The following is an 18,816-nucleotide window of genomic DNA, read 5'->3' as shown; positions in this document are numbered from 1 at the left end:
GCTCCTAGATCAAGAGGCAGCGCAGTCTAATAGGTTAATAGGTTACAAAAATACAATCACTACCAGTCTTCCAATTAAACTGAACAAGTCCATTTACTGTGCTTCAAACAGCCCTGAGGAGAGATATGACTATAAATTTTCTCAGCCATATGGGGACAGGGATCTAGCAATGAGCAGCATGGCACAGCCTGCGTTATAGTTGGGGGACTTCTTTCCTGGGCCTTTTTCTCTTATTTTGCAATGCATTTCAAAGCAGAGTTAATTTCTTTTTCAGAGGTGCATAATGTCTCCCTCTCTCTCTTTTGCTGTGCATTATAATAAGGAAAGAAATAAAAAGCTTGTGTCAATGACCCCAGCGAGACTTGCTCTCCGCGCCGGCCCGGCAGACAGCTGCCAAGCCGGCTGATGAGCCGCGGGCAGGGGAAGCAGCACCTGCTGAGAGGGGCTGCCTGGGGCAACGAGGCCGCTGCTTGATCGGGGTATATTCCTCGAGAGGGACATTCATCCTCTGGAGCAGTGGGGGGCAGGTCTTTACCTAGGGGAAAGGGGTTAGATCTGCTAGCAGTTTGCCCCAGCTGAAAAGCCAACCTACTATTAAAGTGAGTGCAAAAATACCAGTGCTATGGGAATACACTATAACCCCATTATGCACAATTACGAATCCCCAACTCAAGGAAAAACGAGTGAAAAGATTCCTTTTAGCTGGATGGAGAGCTCAGGATGGGGCTCCTTCTACCAAAAGAGCTAAGTTAAGCCTGGGAACCTGAAAGCAATGGTATGACTGTCTCCGCAAGGCTAGATATTGGGTTATTTGGGGCTGGAGGGCAACACTTCCATGTGGCCTGGGTCACAGATCCATTCCTGGCGGTAAATTCCTGATAATGCAAAGCAATAAATCTTTGCTTGGCAAAACCCCTTTCAGCCCGCTGGGGTGCAGCCAGTGCTGCACGCCGCAGGCCAGGGTGTCCCCAGCGCGGTTCGGGCTGGGCTGGCGCAGCCTTGTGCAAGGGTTCGCCTCGCGCCACCTCCTTTGGCAGCTGGCGTGAGGTTGCCCTCCCACTGCCATGCGCATCCCTTCCTCGCCCCATCCCCGGCTCCTGGTCCCCTGGGTCCCGAGCACCGTGCTGCAAATGCACCACAGCCCGACCACGGCCGGGGGTAACTTTAGCTCCCTGGCTGGGAGTGGAAAAAAAGGAAAAGCAAAAAGAGAACAATTTCCATATTCATAAACGCAAGGAGCGCAGAGGGGCTTTGCCTTTCCGTTCTTTAAGGGCCATGTTTGTTGACAGAAACATGATGTAGAACAGCTAAAGGAATGGCTTTTCCCATATAAACCAAAAACCCAGGCTAGAACACACAGAGCAACATCAAGCCAATATCCAGGCCTGCTACAGCCTGGAGCCTGGCTGCACACGCTGCCTCAGCCCCTGCACAGCATTTCCCCACTTCTATCTTTCTGCAGACGCATTAGCACAAAGATAAACAGTGCCATTTGGAACAGCCTTACCCCCATTGAGCCTCATTGAGAATTTGGCTGAAGACTATGTTAATTTGTGACATTGTAAACGAGTTTCAGTGGAAGTAAAGGAGCTGGCAAGGAAAGTGCGGGCAGCGTGCAGTTATCTTCATCAGGTACAACAAAGGCAATTAGATTCATACCCTGCAGGTATTTATATTGCGCTGTTAAACTAAAAGCACAGTGGCATGTAATATATCTGTATCAGTGCGGAATAAAGCATCTGCAGCAGGTCAGGGGGGTGTTATTAGTGTTCAAAAATAGATGCTGCATATTACCCACGGTTTCTCTACATGCTGAGGCACAGACCGATAATCCTATTCTCAACAGGTGACTATTGCGGCTGCAGGTGATTAAAGGGAAAAGAGAGGAAGAAGCTAGGAAATCCATTGCTGAAAAGAAAAGTAGCAGGGAACTTTGGGAGTGTTTTGGCGTGTCTGCAGAGGTGAGGTGTGCGTGTATCAGCTTATAAATAAAGGCAAGAGGGGAAGAAGCAGCAAGGTAGATGCATGGGCAGGGCATTCTTTTGTTTGTTTTTTTTTTCTCCTCCTAAATTATAGGTCGGCCTGGTTAGGAAGTGTGGACCCTTCCAGTAAAAAGGAAGGAGAATAATTCTGGGGGGAAAAATTCACCACAAAATGCTTCAATTTTTCAGAAGAAAAACAAAACAGAGTAAGAACTGGCATGAGAAGCATAAATGTTGATTTAGAAGTGCTCCTGCAGTACCTCACGGGAGTTTGTGTATTGTATCTCTGCTTCTCTTCTGCCTGCCTGGATCCTGAATGCACAATCTCTCTCCTTTGGAGCTATCATGATGCATCTCTCAGGGAAGGAGGGTTTGGCTTGGAAGCCCAGGCCAGACAGAAGGGCAGGAGTGTGATACTGTAACTCCCATGGAGGATTGAAATATGCCATTTCTGAATCGAAATTCTAGAATTTTTGCCAAATCTTTTCTTTTCATTGCATCATAATCCCAGCTGCTTTCAAAGCTGATTCTGATAGAACTACACTTATTTATGGGAGAGCTGCAAAACAGTGGTGTGTACTCTTTAATAGATGAGGCTAAAAGTTTCCATTCCTTTTTGCCCTTGTCAGTTTTGAATACATGATATTTAATGACCTCATTCAGAAAAAATTTCAGGGACAGCCTTTAACCATGAGCTTCAATTTAAGCAAGTGCTTAAAAGTGTTCTTGAATGATGCCCCAGGAGAGTGTACTTCTCTTCGGGAATAGAAAGGACACTAGTGGACTGCACAGTAAATGAACTGATGCCTCTTTATCATTGGAATATTTGTTTGTGTTTTTAACCCTAGATCAAAAGAGTACAGCAGTGTCCCGATGACTTTACTTTGCATCCATCGCCTGCATCTGCAACTATAAACACTCTGATTTTCCCTGCCCTGCAGCTTGTGTGCTCATTTACCCTGAGTGAGGCAAGTGCAAAGGGGAGTGCAGCATGCTTGAGTTTAGCTCATTTTAAAGGATTTTACAGTTTTCAATTGGAGTTTACTCTTGCTCTGGGAACAGAACAGCTGGCAGTCGGCTTCACAGGACTCGGAGCCTGGCTTCAGAGAGAGGAAACCTAGTACCAATTAAAAACCAGGCTTAGACTCAAAAACATTTACGTAAAATATGTGGCTTGTGCAAAAAAAAGAAAAACCCAAAACAAAAAAACAAAACGAAACAAAAATCCTTGGTGAAAGGATGCAGTCTTTGGCCAGTTGTTTTTTGGGAGGAGCCGTTAACTCATTCCTACCTTCCCAAGTTGGCAGACGGCAACACCCCAGGCTCATGCCAATAAAAGCTTTATAGCTTGTTATTCTTGCTTTGGTGTGTGCACATGCACACACAGACACGTGCCCAGGGTGCAGGTTCTGCCATTCACGGTCTATCTTATACGGTTTTATAAACCATAACTTGCATGTGTGCTACATGTTCAGTAGATGCATAAAACGAGAGCAAGTGTGCATATCTACAATTGTCAGAGAGAGCTTGTGCCCATCTATATCTATGCATAATCTCTGTGTATTTTATAATATATTTTATAATCTCTGTGTATATGTATGTGTAATCTCTTTGTGTATTTATGCACTCACGGCAGGTGAGTACATAAAGTCTCTCCTCTTGCTGGCACTGTCTCACTGTCGCTGATGTAACTACTGAGTACGGCTGAGCTATTTCCAACTGGCGACCGAGCCATAGAGGAGAAAAATCACATCCCCATTATCTACCACTTTGGGGCTTGGACGGCTTTGTACCCAAGACACCCCTAATGTTACACACCCACGCGTGTGTGTACCAGATTCTGCACTACCCTGAGTCTTATGTAGCAACCCGTCCCTCCAGAACGCCTCTCAGAGACTAATGCTGTGATCCAAGAGCATCGCAGCTCTGCTCTGCAGCCACTGGGAACAAGGGGGAAATGTGGCATGCAAAAGCAAGACTTCATATCAATCTGTATTTAATATTTCTCTCCATCTCTTGCTTCCTCAGTTCTAAGGTACGTATATCATCCCTCTCCACATACATGGAAAAACATCCTAAAGCGCTGAGCCTGATTTTACCCTCAGCTGCACACGCAGTTCCCATTAGCATCAATGAGAGCTGCTCATCAGCTCAGAATTTGGCCCTTGGCCTTGTCAGTCCAGAGAAAGAGTGATCTTAGAAGGATCCTGACAGTCAGAAAACATCCCCTGCCAATAATCAGCAACTCATTAAATGTAAATGTTTCTTTTATATATGTTTGATTCCCTTTCTTCCCCTGAAGGGCTAAACTGTTGGACATGAAGACCAGTGAATTAAGTTCACATCCAGCTGAGCAAAGGCTGCATAACAAACACTTCCCTGTAAAATATCATTGCTGGAGGCCACTTTTTTTTTTGTTAAATGTCCTCAATTCATTATTCATAGGCTAGAGTCTTTGCAAATTTTTCCCCTCTCCAGCCCCACCCTTGGTGTGGAAGTACTGAAGGAAGGAATGACTTTAAATACATTGGAGAACAGCACCATTAATAAGTAATATAGTTTTGAACCAACTTTGTCTAACATCACTATAATTGAATTATAAAAATTTTATATCAGCTCTCTCACCCAGGTTCCTGTGGCTAGTCTGAGCAAGGAAGCAGAGTGTGTAATACTTACTACTTCCTTAGGAGACAGGAAGCTGTAGAGTGGGAGGGTTTGGCTGGCTTTTTGGCTGGCCTGAACCTCTGCAGAGGAGCTTCGCTTTGCAGTGCTCTTTGAATGATGCCGGGAGCGTCTTCGCCGTGTTTTACGCCCTTCCTCCCGAGACCTGGCTCTGTGCCTCCAGGAGAAGATATGGAGAACCAAACTGTTATTCCTTGGTATTGCAGTGGTGCCAATTAGCAGCTCCATACAAATCCTTCAGAGCTTTGTGCTAGGCCACTGCATGCAGGAGAAAGTCCTCCACATGACTACCACAGAGAGTCATGAGGGTGAGAAAAGGGATGTTTTGTCCCCCCCATATGCTGGGGAAGGGAGACTGGGTTGAAATCAGCTGTCATGGACTGATCATCAGCCTTGGGGATTAGAACTTGTGACTACTGGATTGAGAAGCTACAGCCACTGCTCCTTGAGCCAACCCCCTTTTCTATGGCCAAGACCAAAAGGTGCTCAACCCTCCAGTGTGTGACATAGCTACTAACAGAAAGAGATGTGGCTGCACAGAGTGTTTGTGGGTCACACTGGCTTTTGCAGTCACACCTCTGAGCCCAGCCAGGGAGTACTGCAGATGAACACCCAGTTCAGCGAGCAGTGACATTACCTGCTTCGGCAGTTAGGGGAGCGGGAATCGGAGCTCTCTGAGCGAGAGTGGTGGTGGCGATGGCGATGAGATTTCCGGGGCCGCCCACGAGAGCTTTAAGAAGTAGAAAGAAAAACGACCATTAGGCTGGCAGACTGGAGGGATGCAAGAGCCCACAGTTGGAGGCCTAAGTCAACAACATCCAAACCAGAAATGAGATCTGTATTTTAAACTAAGGAGATTGGTGCATGAAACATTGCACAGGACACCAAGGGGGCATGAGACATTCTCCATCCCTCCATATCTAAACTTAAAAGGCAAGTCACCTTACTGAGATCAATGCTAATCTTTAAACCACAAGCTATTAGGGTGGCAGTAGAGCTTGCCAGGTGGAGATCTACAGGCTTGCATGCAGGAGAGGAGCAGAGAGCACCAATCCTTTCTGCCTTCAAGACCATGAAGAGGCTATGTGCCTCATACCTGCTCGCCCTTCATCCTGCAGGCTACCCTAACACAGCCAGGGAAGAGCCTGGGACCTTCACACTACTGAGCCTTGTTGGGGGAGATCTGTCCCTCTGGGCAACCCATCATAAAACTCAACCCCCTGTATTTCGTTCTGTGCCCCTCTCTGTAGTGCAGGTACCTTGCTAAAGAGCAGGTGCAAAAGACAGGCTCAGATGCACACAGTGCACTTGGTAACAGCCAGCCTTCCCCACCCTCTCTTGGGGGGAGGCTGTAGCCAGTGCTATAGGCAGCTCCTTCTCTGGTTGCTGCATGAACATGAACACATGTTGCAGCTTCCCTAACCTCAGTCTGCCCTATGTGCAGTCCCTGCTTGAGGGGACAGAGCCATTTTATCTGGCTCCTCGTAGGTGTCCAGTTACTAGCGCTCCCTTTTCTTACAAGGCCACAGGACAGCTATAAGCAAACTGGGACCTGTGCACATAGACCCTGGTTCAGTACCCTGCTGCACTTCCTTTGCTCCATTCTGGCTGTAATTGGTGGATTATCCGGCTTTATTGCTGAGGAGCTGTTGTTACCAGTGCCAACAGTTGAAGTCCTGCACATGCACAGCAGGACAACATGGGTGGCAAGCTGGCACCTTCAGCGCCCGTTCCCTCTTGCCGTGCCTCGTGCCTATCACAGCAGGTATTTTAGAGCTGGTACTGTAACCATCTGCTCAACCTGGCACTGCTGTGCCAGCAGCCAAATCTAATGAAGGGTTAGCTGGTGAGAACAGTCTGATTTCATAGCCACATTATACAAGTCATTGACAACATTAATATACCTGTTTGGACAGCGTTTGGCAATTCACCACTATAAAAAGTCAGCAAACCAATTGCTTGAGAACAACACCTCCTTTAAGGGAAAAGGGCAACCACCAAGGCAATTGCTTGAACTTCACTTGCCTGTTTTTTCTGATGTTTTTTATACTCTACAATTGTATTAAAACAAAAAAAAAACCCTTCACATTTTGGGATCCACCCTCCTTATATCTGAACAGCTGGAATTGGCAACACTGAACATCTATCCTTCATACGGTGGATTTGTGTGAAAACCCCCATCTTTGCTCTTCACCCTCTGCATCAGTGCCCCCAGTTAAGACTTTTGCCCTTCTGCAGGAGGAAGAACTGGTCCTGTGTGATTTAGGTAACCAGTTTCTCAACACAAAGATAAGCCAAAGCAAAGTGATTATACACAAGGCCTGCTCTGAGCTGGCTCATGGGATCTCTCTGATCCACACCCAGGAGTAATGAGGATGTTTGCAGCAACCAGGAGTGGCTCAGTTCTGATCTGTGAGATGAAAGATAAGGGCTAAAACACCCTGGCTGGTTTATCCCCAAAGAGCAATTCTAGCAGCTCTCATTCCCCTAGGTCAGTGCATTTGAGCAAGGCATCCAATCTTTGCTTTAATTATATGCTTTTAGGCTACTGCATACCTGCCAACATTACGTTGTGTTTGGGAGATGTCTGCTTATACTGATAACCTAGGAAGCCTCAGTTTTACCAATGATCTGTGAAATTTCTGGGTGTCCAGCAGCCCAGTTTGAGCAAAAACAGTGACTGCACTACTGAACATGCAGAAATCACAGAAAGAAGGGGATAGGCTTTCTCATGCAATAGGGAGTTGGTCCACACAGGCACAGGGAACTCAGTATCCTCTGCACCTAAAGGATTCCCAAACCCTTCAGTCTCACAAGTTCTGGGGTGACACTGGCAGTGCCAGGGGTTATCATCCCTCTACCCCCTTTCTGCCTAAGAATAAGAGCTAGAAGTTCAAACTGCCAATCAAACCAGCAGAGTCCCATCTGCTAAGCAGGCTTCTCTCTCCAACAGATTATCTCAAGTGCCAACAGAACCAGCCAGGGTTTTGGTGACTACAGTTCAGCCCCAGAGTTGTTTTACTGCTTAGAAAGCAGGTGAGAAGCCACCAGGTTGCAACACCCAGGAGAAGGCTGAGAAGGAAGTGAACGAATAGAGCAGAGCTGGGACTGTGAGGGAAGTCGCTTCCAAAGCCCTTCTCTGGAGCTGGAGAAGGTGCCTGTGTCTTCCTCACCTGGTGTGATCTCCTTCTCCAGTGGCAAGTCCTTACCACAGGCCTTCCTCCTGGCCCTGAGGAAGGTATCACCACATTTCATACAGCACCCATTGGATTATCTGCCCCATGGGGCAAGGGTTGTGCTCCACTAACTCCCCAGGGCAGATGCAAGCCTCAGTCCCCAGAATCTTATACCCTCCATTGGCTCCAGACACTCACTTCTCTTCCTAGCCTCCCATCCCAGTTGCCTTCTGCCCCTATTCAGATATTTGGTTGCATTGTATATCCTACTGTAACCTCTGAGGGCTGTTCAGCAGCAAATAAGGCAGAGATAAAGCTCCTCAGAAAGCGTGCACCAGCCTGCCCTTTGGGCAGTGGAGGCTGCAGGACACTGTGCTCCGTGGGAGTCCCAGGTAAAGCACGGAGGCAGATATGAGTTCATTCTCTCATGCTGCCCTGAGCTGAAGAGGCTGGTGTCTCTGCTCAGGGGTGGATGAACCAGACACTGTACATCCCTTGTCTGATACAAAGAAAGTGCCAAAGCAAGTAGCACAGAAGACAGGGAGATGAAACACTCCAGCCTCTACAAGCCTTTTCCCATTCCAGCAAAACCAGAACCACTGGTTTTATCTGCAAAACAATTCTGAGAGTTGTCTGGGGCTTTGCAGCCAGCATTAGCTCCTAAGGGCCCGCCACACCAAGTGTTTCCTAGCCCCGCAGTCCTGCGCAGGCAGGGCAGGGAGGACCATGCATTGCTACTTACTGTTTTTTGTGTTTTCTTTCTTCCTTTCTCTTACTTTTAGGGCTTGAAGAACTAAATAAGAAATGGCTAATTAATTGGGAGATTTCTGTTCTGATAAAAAGTCACACAAACACGTTAATGTTACAGTTAAATCACCCAGAAGTGTACAACAGAAGCAAAAGGGATGAATATTCTGTCTTGGCACAGGGGGTCTGAGTCCCTGCTGACAAATCTGGCTCATGAGCTTGGACAAAAAGGGATCTCCACAGGGATGAGCCATCCTGTTGGGTTTGCACTTCCTTATGGAGAAGATGAATACTTCTGGATGCTGTACACACTGGAGTCAGCAGAGTTCTTCCAGTGCACATCAGGAAAGGCACTGAGATGACTCTGGCCTGAAGGTTTCAAAGATGGGTGCTGCTGGGAGCTGCATATTGTTTGCAAATGAAATCATAAGAAAAATGAAGATTCAAGATGCAATCCAAGCATCTGGGACAGGGCTTCTGCTGGAATGAGGTTTCCTGTCTGGCTGAGCCTAGCTGTCGGGAACTATGTAACCCCTCCTACTTTTAAATAGCCCCTCAAGAACAAAAAAACCCACTATCTAGGAAACAACTTGAGGATCCCTTATATAGGAACCTACCATGACAAGCCAGGTAGGGGACCATGCTGAGATGAGAACTGATATCCTGGGTCGGCATGCTCATAACTAGGCTGGGGTGCATGTGAACATGCTCCAAGACTCCAGCTTTCAGAGCCAGACCTTGAAGGTGCAAGAGGAAAGTCTGTCTCATTGTAAAGTGAGGGGGAGGTGGGAGAGCAGAGACTCTCACTTTGGAGTGCTGGACCCCAATAGCATGAAGGATGTCTCCTGCAGCTGCTGAGAGAGTCTCCTCCAGCTGCCCTGGGTGAAGGTGCATCAGGCCATCAGAGCGTGGTGTAACCCATTCCTGTCCAGCTCTCAGTGAGCTACCCCACTGATCAGAGGTCTCACTTGTCCCATTCAGCCCTGCCTGCTCCTGATCTGGCCATGAGTACCAGAAGCACCATATGGCTGGGCCTGGGGGAACTTGAGGGTGTAGGAGATGGGACCCTGGCAATGGAGAGCCTATGTGAGCAGAAATCTGCCTTTGCCATTCAGTATACGGTCTGTGCAAGCTATCCTTTCTCTCCTCCCTTCCAGAGGGGCAGGGTTGGGATCAGCCTTACACAACAGGAGCAAAGCGGGGAAGCTATCTTAAGGATGGCATTAGCTCTATAATTGATTTGGATGAGGTTGCCAGGGGCGAGGCTTAAACCAAGAGGTTCTTTCCAGTTGCGTGCTTGATCACACAGATCAGGCTGAAGACTTGAGTCCTGTGGGGTCTGAGGAACACATACGGCTGAATGGGGGGGGAGGGAGGGCAAGCCCCAAACATGCATAGGATGGGGAAAGTCAAGGGGATCCCACAAGAAGACACAGAAGAAAATGTGTTTTACACCTCCACCCAGTGGATCTCAGCCTCCTAAGTTCCTGAAAAGACCATTAAAACTCTCATTTTTTAAAAGTCCACCCATACTTGCTCAAGTTTTACCTGTGTCTTCTCTTCTTTGAGGATAACCTGCAAAAAAACCAAATACATACATTGAATACAGGGTCTCGCTAAGGTAGAAAGCTGGATCAGAGACAATGTGGTTAGGACCAGAGCTACACAGAGCTCTGTGAGAGGACTCCAGGTACCAGCTGGACAGAGTGGTCCTGGCCTCCTTTAGACAGCTAGCAAAGGGGTAGCTGAGAAATGCTGGTGTGGTGGAAATTGCTGGCACACTCAGCAGATAACGGAATCTGACCCACCGAATAATGTGTTGAGCAAAAACATTCCCTGGTGGGTCCCTTTTTTTCTACTACTGCCTCCATAGTTTTGCACTGCATTTAATTTGGGGGCCAGAGGTGAGTCCAGTCACTGGCCTTCTCTGTGAAGGACCAAGCTGCAGCTGAGGAACAAATCTTTTCTGCATAACTCTGGAGCAGCGTCAGGGACAAAACAGCATCCTGTCTCTGTCTTGCCTTCTGGAGCATCCCTGAGGTGACTCAGGGGCCACCGTGCTGGTGTCCTCAGAGGAAACCCTGGGTGCATGGATGACACCCTACCATGCTGAGGCCTGGCCCCCATACCCTGCACTGCCTGCTGTCCCACCTGAGCACATGGGACAACATCCCGCAGAAGCCATGGCCACCAGTCCTTCCTGGGAGGGCCAAGAGACTGCCTGTTGCAAAGTCAATTAATTGGGATATGTAGCTGGGTCTGATACCAGGTGCCTGGAAATGACCCCTGCTGGTCACTAATGCCCAATGGTTTAACACGCTGCCGCCTTTCGGGACCAGCTGTAGCTCACCCTTGGTTTGCAGGGCTACAAACGGGCATTACAGGTGCGATGCCAAGGAGAGCCTGACCCAGGGCTGCTTTCAGGAGGTGGCGTCCATCCATAAGAGCCTAAAACTCACCCCTCAGAAAGAAAACATTTTGAAAGAGTTCCTATACTCTTGTCTTTCCTCCTCCCTCTCTTTCTCCCTTTTCCATAAGGATCAAACTCAGCTTTTCACATTTTTTATAGCTCCTTTTTTGGTTCAATGAATTATTAATATATGAACTTTCCCAGGGAGGTGGCATCCACTGCGCTCTGCAAATATTGGCTGAACAGCGGAGAGAAAGCAATGAAATATTTGCCATTTTAAACATTTAATCGCACTCTTGAATTTAAAGCCAGACTTGAGAGAAAGGGTGCGGGGAGGCAGCAAGGGCGAGCCCTCGCCCTCCGCAGCGCGGCCGGGAATGGGCCCGAGGGGGGACGGCCAACCCCGCTCGCTCTCGGCGTCTGGGGCACGTCCGAGCTATGAATCTGGGGATTTTTTGCCCCATTTTGCCGATAGCGGTGGCGCCCCGGCGGGTGCAGCTCTGCAAGACCAGCCGCAACTGCTGCTGGTGGCGGCGAGCGCTGATGCCGAGGCCTGGCCTCAGACGGCAGCGCCCGGGGCTCCGGCAGGAGGGAGGAAAAAAGAGAGAAAAAACGTTTTTAAGATGGAAATACCTGTTTCTTTTTCGTTTCTTCGAGCTCTTCTTCTTCTTCTTCTTCACGGGCGAGGGGCTGTAGGAGGGAGACCTGGGGGGAGGCAGCGGTGTGAGGCAGCACCCAGGGGGCATGGCGCGGCCCCTCGTGCCCCCCGGCGCCGGCCCCTGGCCCCCAGCCCCCAGTCCCCAGCCTGTGCCCGGCCGCATCCCGGGGAGTCTGGCAGCATCCCGGGGCGGCCGCCGGCCCTGCGTGGTGGAGAGGGAAGCGCCGGCGGGGATGGCGCCTCACGGCAACATGGCGCCTCGCGGCCTGGCCTGGCACCTCAGCGCCCCCCTGCCAGGGGGCCCCTTTCCCCTCCATTTGGGGCCCATCTTCCTCCCCTGCCAGGGGGGCCCCTTTCCCCTCCATTTGGGGCCCATCTTCCTCCCCTGCCAGGGGGGCCCCTTTCCCCTCCATTTGGGGCCCATCTTCCTCCCCCGCCGAGGGGCCTTTTCCCTCCATTTTCCTTCCCCACAGGGGCCACCGCGGCCCCCTTCGCCCACCTCCTTCGCTTCTTGCGGCTGGACTTCTTCTTCTTTTTCTTGCCCCGGGCCGGCGGCGGTGTGCGCTCCCCCTCGCATGAGCGGCTGCAGAGGGGGGAAAAAAAAGACAATAATAATGATGATAATAATAATAATGATAATAAAAAACACAGGGGGTGTCAGCTCGCCTCAGCGTTGTCCTCGCCGGTGCGCCGCAGCCGGCGCGGGGACGTCTGGGGCCCGAGGGCCGTCCGTGCAAGAAGGGGTTTCGCGGCAGACCCGCGGCGCGGGGCGAATCCTCCATCACCCCGTCGCCGATAATTTGGTCACGCTTCAGATTAAGCGTCTCCTCCACGAGTTTAATGGAGATATAATGAGACAGCTCCTGCACGCCGCTCACGGGCCAGCCGATTATTTAAAGCGTGTTTACTGAGGTTAACGACTCCGTAATAGATTTATAAGTTTTGCGGCTCTTTGTAAATATGCTTTAAATAATTAATTGGCCTTTAATTTGCATACAGTAATTATTGCAACCCAGTGCGTCTCTCTAACTGTATTAAAAGACTTAGTGCATGTTAAACAGCAGTTGATTATAAAAATATATATTTACTGAGGTGCCATGGTAATTTAACGAGATATGCATCTCTCACACAGTTGTTAAACCTCAAAAAAAAAAAAAAATCCTGCAAATTAATTTTTTTGAAAACAACACCAAATCACATTATGTTTCAATGAAAAGCAAATCCTGTGGTTAAATTAATTTAGAGTGCTCGGCTGAAAATATGTCAGATACTTTGTGGTTATTTATTAAGCAAAGCAAACACTCTTAAAGATGGGGGGGAAAAGGGCAAAGAGGCCTGCGGATCCCCCGACTTAGAAAAGGCTTTGGGATCTTCAGCGATGGAAACCGGATGAAAATAGGGCAGCGCCACAGAAAGGACGAGCGCAATCAGGGATAAAAGTCCCAACGCGCAGGAAACGCCGGGGTGCGCTGGGCTCTCCGGCGAGGCCGCTCTGCGGCTGCTCCCCGTTCACATCCGCTTCCCAGGGCCCCGCACCCAGACGGGCTCACCAAGGGCTTGGATCACCGTCGAAATTATGTTGCCATGAAAAGCCAGTTGCTTAGCTCTTTAACACACTTTTTTTATTGCTCCGCAGAACTCAACTTTATGCTGACGCTTTGGTTGCGAACCATGAATAACTGAAGCGCAGAGTATTTATGAAACATTAAAAATAATAATTAAAAAAACCCCTCTCTCCATAATCAGGGTGATACACGGGGTGGCGAAGGTGGCAGGACGGCCCTCCCTCCTCCTCGCCAGCGTTGTCCGCTTGCTAATTTACTCTGCCAAGGTGGTGAGCCAACGTGCCCACCAGCCCCAGCCACCCAGCTGCTTTGCTTCTCCTTCGCCCTCTCTCCTGCCAGGGGCTGTTTTGTTTCTCAGGCTTTCCCCAGGGCGAGAGGCCGCTGCCTGGTGTTGGTGCAATCCAGCATGGAGAGGGGCAGACCCACATGGAGAGGAACAGACAGACGTGCAGCCAGATGGAGCCATACCCCAAGCCCCTGCGCACAGCACATGCGACTGCTGGCAAAAACACAGGCCTTCACCCAGCCCAGTTTCAAGACCCGCATATGGGGAAACCTGGCAGGGCTGGTCCTAGGAGGACACAGGCTCCAAAGAGGTCATTTTTACAGAAGAAAGTCCTGCCCAAAGGCCGGGAGAAGTCTGTCCACTGGGTGCCAAGTGCAGTTTGCTGCAGGACCTGGGGCCACCCTGGATCTATCTCATTCAGCACAGCCCAAATAGCACCCCAGTGGCAGCCCAAATTCTCACAGCTTGCTGCAAAGCACGAAAGATGTGGGCTTGTCCATGAAATGGACTCAGCGCCATGTCTGCCGGGGCGACGTCCCTGCTCCTGGCTTGGCCCCTATGTCTGGAGAGTGGCTGTAGCCCTGGGGCAAGCGCAGCAGCCAGCGGTGGGGGACAGTGGCATCTGCCTGGCTGGAGCAGCGCACACAGCACTTGCCAGGGTGTGGGGAGGAGAGCAATTCCTGCTGCCCCGGCAGCGGGTGTCTGGGCAGAGGTTTTGCTCCAGGACCCCACCAAGACCACCCTTGTAAGGGGAGACCTCCACTCCCACTGCAGAGTTGGGGAGAAAGCATGCACATCAATTAAATGACTTGCCCAGAGGCACCCTGAGGGTCCATGCTAGACCAGGGCGTGAGCCTCGGGTGGTTTCACATGGAGCCCTGCTCCTTTTCCAGAGATAAATTCTTTTGTCTTTGATGTAGAAGCTTTCTCCCTCAGCTGATCTGACTTTAATTGTTTCTCTCCGATTGTAATCAACGTCTAATTAAAAATACCCTTTAGGTTATTGTTCTGGCTAGCCTGAAATCTGGAGATATGAAATGTGCTTGCTTTGTCTTTCTTTCTAGCATCTTTAACCAAATGGATAGGTTTTAATCACAGAGACAGTTTAACAGGCAGGGCTCTAGCTGCTTCATTTAGAAAGTCTGATCCATTATTCCCCTCTCAAGTTGCCAGGGGATTCCGATGAACTGATAACAAAGCTGTGTCCTAACAAGGCCAGTGCTGCCAGTCTGTGATCTAGGCATAGACGGGAATTTCTCATAGGGATTCCCAGCTGAAGGCACCATGCTGACCCTGGTAGCAGGGGGATGCTTGCAGGTGGCCTGCGGTCACCTAGGGCTCCTCGCAAGGGGCCGCCCAAAGCCACACATGAGCTCACTGTGCCTGTCCAGATGGACACCAGTGTCCACTGCGGCTGGGGAGAGGCTGGTGCAGGTCAACGCACTTGCTTGGAGCCCCAGCACTGTTTAATGATGGCACAAGGCTACAGGCAGAGCGGGACCAGGAAGCTAGTTTTGGGGCAAGAGCACTCTGTTGGCCACCTTTGTGGGGCAGCTCAGCCCTCCTGTCCCCCCTCCCAGGGCCAACTCTCACAGACCCGCAGAGGGGATGGGAAATCACGGACCAGGTAGATAATCACAGACATCTACTTCACTGAATCCCTGCTTTGGGTTGACCACGCTCACGGCCCTCGCTCTCTTACCTGCGTGACCGGTGGCGAACATGGTCACGTCTCTCCTTCCCTTTCACACAACCGTTGGTAGTGGAGGCCTCCTTGAATGTGTTGCCACTTGGCTTTTCAGGACGTCTGTCCTCTGCAGGATATGACAGACAGCTGAGCGTCCCACTGCTGCAGCAACGGGAGAGAAAGGCAGTGGTGAAGGGCTGTCCTTACAGTTGGGAACATTTGCTGAAGGCTTTTTGTGTACTCAGTGATTCCCTAAGACTATGGATCCCCAATCCACACTGCTTTCCTTTCCACAGCTGGAGAGCTGCAGCCCACATGGAAGAGAAAAGGGTGGTTTTGAGCCTTTCAGGGAGAGCTGGATGTTGCTCTCCAGCCTCCTGAGCCCACATGTCCCAGCACAGCTCTGTGAAGAGCCCCAGGAAAAGGGGCCGGGTGTGCTAACGCAGCAGCTGAGGGAGGAGAGATGTGGGAGTGGGGACACCTGAAGGCCTGCGTGCATGGGGAGCCGCTCCAGCTGTGCCCGAGGCTCATGGTGTGGAGGCAGGAACGAGCCCAGGGCACAACTGGGGACTGCCCTTCACTGACTAAACTCAGCTAGGGATGTAGGAAAAGACAACGCAGCCCTCCTGGCCTGAGCAGCTCCCGCTGGGAGCAGCCCCCCGCCTCCCACCGGCACACCAGCTTTGCTGAGACAGTGCCTGCTGTGATGGGAGGAGACTGATTCTGAGGACAGATGACCTGACCAAAGGGCCTGGGTGACCCGACCCTGTGTCCCCCACGCATTGCTCAGGCTGTTCACTGGATGCTTTACCAAGGGAAGAGCCTGAAGCACATGAAGGGACGTGCTAACACAACTTGTTGTGTCCTCACCAGGTGAGGAAACAAGGCAAAGGCAGGACCAAACACTCTGCAACATCCAAATAAACAGCTCCCTGCTCCTCTCCCTCATGAACGTGGAGCATCGCAGCCAGGCCAGGCGCCACTGGACAGACCACGGGGCCTGTCAGCAGCTCAGAGTTTGCAATTTATGTCTGGCAATCGCAACTGAATGCAGGTCATGGCTCCCTCCTCATTTCTTCCTCGACAGATACTCAATGCTTGTCTGCCCAGCGCAGCAAGACTCAGAGAAGCAGCCTGGTTTTATAGCCCTGCATTTATTTGAACCGCATTGGCAATGTGGCCGAGTTGAGAACATGGTACACATTTTAATGACATGTTTACACATGGATACGGAGAAGGGAGGGTGTGCTCCAGGGGAAAAAAAATCCCAGAAAAATAAAAAAGGCTGAGGTCAAGGTCCCTCATCAGTGATGCCAGAAACCAAATGGCCACTTGTTCCAACTGGCTTCTGCACAAAGCATCCCAGAGAGACATGCAGGCCTGGCCAAAATCTCAGCTGGCCTCAACAGCCTTGAGGTCTGGTAGGGAGAAGTTTTTGCATTTGAAATACCAAACCTGCTACTGACCTGCCAATATCTCACCGTGCTTCCTCCTCCCCAGCCAACCATCGTACCGCCAGGACCTAGGTAGTAGCAATACCTTGAGCAGCCTCAGCAGCGTGGAGGAAGGCTGTCCTCCCTGCTCGTACAAGCAGGGTGACAGACCAGAGAAAACGCTCCTGGTTGTGCTGGAAGCCCAAACTGGAGAGCCTGGGACAACCCAGAAGACCCAAAAGGAACCACATGAGACTTGGCAGCTGCTTGCAAGTGCCAAGCAGAGCACAGCAGAGCCGTGCTCGCCCAAGCCCTGCGAGAGTGGCGGGGAGACCAGCCGAGTCCCTCGGCTCACAGCACTGAGCTGGCGAGGATGAGGAGCAGAGCTGAAGCGGCAACACCCTTGGGTGAGAGGTCTCCAAAAAACGCCAGGGCTTGGGCAGGAGAGGACAGGGCCACCCTGTTTGCCGAACGGAAAAAAGCAAGCCAAAACAAACCAGAGCTCAAACGCTCAGGAGGGAAGTAAATAGATTTTCAGGCCCTGGAGATGTTTATTTCAAAGAACACGAAGATTAATGTAAAGCCATAAACCATACCCGACAGGGGCGCCGAGAACACTGTTTTTTCGTGTGTCATCCAGAGTATTATTCAAAGAAATAAAACAAACATTGGCAGGTCGGAGTCTGGCCTGGCTGGGGGGCTGTATCCACGCCAGGCTGGGCATCCCTGAGGACAGAGAGCAGCATCCCCCTTTCTCCTCATTATAATACTGAAGCCAGTGTAATACTGAAGCCCACACGTGGGCTATGGGGCTGCAAGTGAAGAGCCGGGACCAGGTGGACGCCGCACATCTGGCGGGCCAGAGCGGGGCCAAACGAATGGTTAAAGAGTGATGCAATGCTAAAATGACACGTCAGCCCCAGTCAACCATGGCCAGAGGCTTACAGGCCCTCGGGGATGTTGTCCCCCATCCGTGCACTGGCTTTTGCTCTCAGGAAGGTTTCCAGAGGCTCTGGAGGATGCTGCTGGTTCTGCCAGCCCTGGGGACCTGTGCCAGGGCAGCACAGCCCCTCGGTGGGCCGTGGCATGGGGAGCAGGGTTGCTTGCTCCTGAAAAAAAAACACCTTTTCAAACAGCTGATCTTTGTAGGAGCCAATTTTCTCACATCTGAGCTATTAAGGGTGCGCATTAGCCAAATACAAGTGCTAAGGGTCACCTGGGGGGAAGCTGGTGAGATGCCTCCAGCCCAGGATACGCAGGAGGCGATGCTGGCTGAGCTCTTGGTCTCTCTGGCTTTAAAGTCTGTTACTTCACTTGTAATAAATCTCCCAGTCTCTTCTCAACATCTATGTTATTTTTAACCATCCGGGAAACTACACGGTTAATTGCTTTCTTTGTGCAACTAATTAGCTTGTGGCCTTTCCTGAACCCCTTTTAAGAACAGTCTTCCGAGGCTCAGTCATTAGGATCCATTAAAAATGTCCCCAAGTTAATGACCGGTGGAAAGGCTGGGGTGGCTCAACTCCAGCGGCAGAGGCAGGAGGGTTGTTCCCAGGGCTGGCGGCATGCCAGGGCACCGCCGGTTTGCAGGAGAGGTCCAACCTGGCGGAAGAGCTGGTGGTGACGTCCCTTGCGCCAGCGCTGCAGCTTTCCCCCACTGGCACCCATGGAGACACCTGCGTTCCCGCGCGCCAAGCGCCCCTGTGTTAAAATATATTGGCCTCAAGGCATCCAAACACGGCTATCCTGGAGCGTGCTAGGAAACATTCCTTCTGGGCTTGGAAGTAATTATTGATGGAAATAATTATTCTCCCATCCCATCAAAGGCTGGCTTAAATTAAATGAAATGTTCTTCTCCAATGAATGCTGAGAGTCGCTAACGCTCTCAACTGGCTGGTAATCCCTTTGGATTAAGTTCCATGGACACTGATTGATTATATACATCTATATGTATATATCTGCAGCCCTGACTGACAGCTCAAGCGGGTGGGAGGAAGAGGAGGGAGGAAGGGCACCTGGGTTTGCCCCGCCAGGGTGCGATGCCACCACGCTTTGGCCCCGCAGCAAGGACCGCCACCTCTCTCTGCCCGTGTACCTGCCCCGTGTTTGCCCCTAATCCGGCGCTCCTTACCCCGGGCGGCCTGGGCAGCGGGGCCAGCGCCTGAATCCCGCACCGGAGGACGAAGCAGC

The 18,816-nt window shown here is 50.7% G+C and overlaps 1 protein-coding gene across 1 annotated transcript in view; it reads right to left on the bottom strand.

Moving 5' to 3' along the window:
* Positions 1-18,816, bottom strand: part of SRRM4 (serine/arginine repetitive matrix 4) — a 39,977-nt gene that overhangs the window by 8,727 nt on the left and 12,434 nt on the right. Inside the window, exons 2-8 of the mRNA XM_067306792.1 lie at positions 15,209-15,352; positions 12,155-12,238; positions 11,631-11,702; positions 10,136-10,162; positions 8,583-8,633; positions 5,302-5,394; positions 4,659-4,821 (exon numbers count right to left, since the gene is read on the bottom strand). Coding sequence (XP_067162893.1) covers positions 4,659-4,821; positions 5,302-5,394; positions 8,583-8,633; positions 10,136-10,162; positions 11,631-11,702; positions 12,155-12,238; positions 15,209-15,352 — 634 coding nt within the window. The remainder of the gene's footprint in view (positions 1-4,658; positions 4,822-5,301; positions 5,395-8,582; positions 8,634-10,135; positions 10,163-11,630; positions 11,703-12,154; positions 12,239-15,208; positions 15,353-18,816) is intronic.

This window comes from Apteryx mantelli, chromosome 17, assembly GCF_036417845.1.
Source record: "Apteryx mantelli isolate bAptMan1 chromosome 17, bAptMan1.hap1, whole genome shotgun sequence".
NCBI classification, from domain to species: domain Eukaryota; kingdom Metazoa; phylum Chordata; class Aves; order Apterygiformes; family Apterygidae; genus Apteryx; species Apteryx mantelli.
This window is presented reverse-complemented; position numbering and strand designations above follow the sequence as displayed.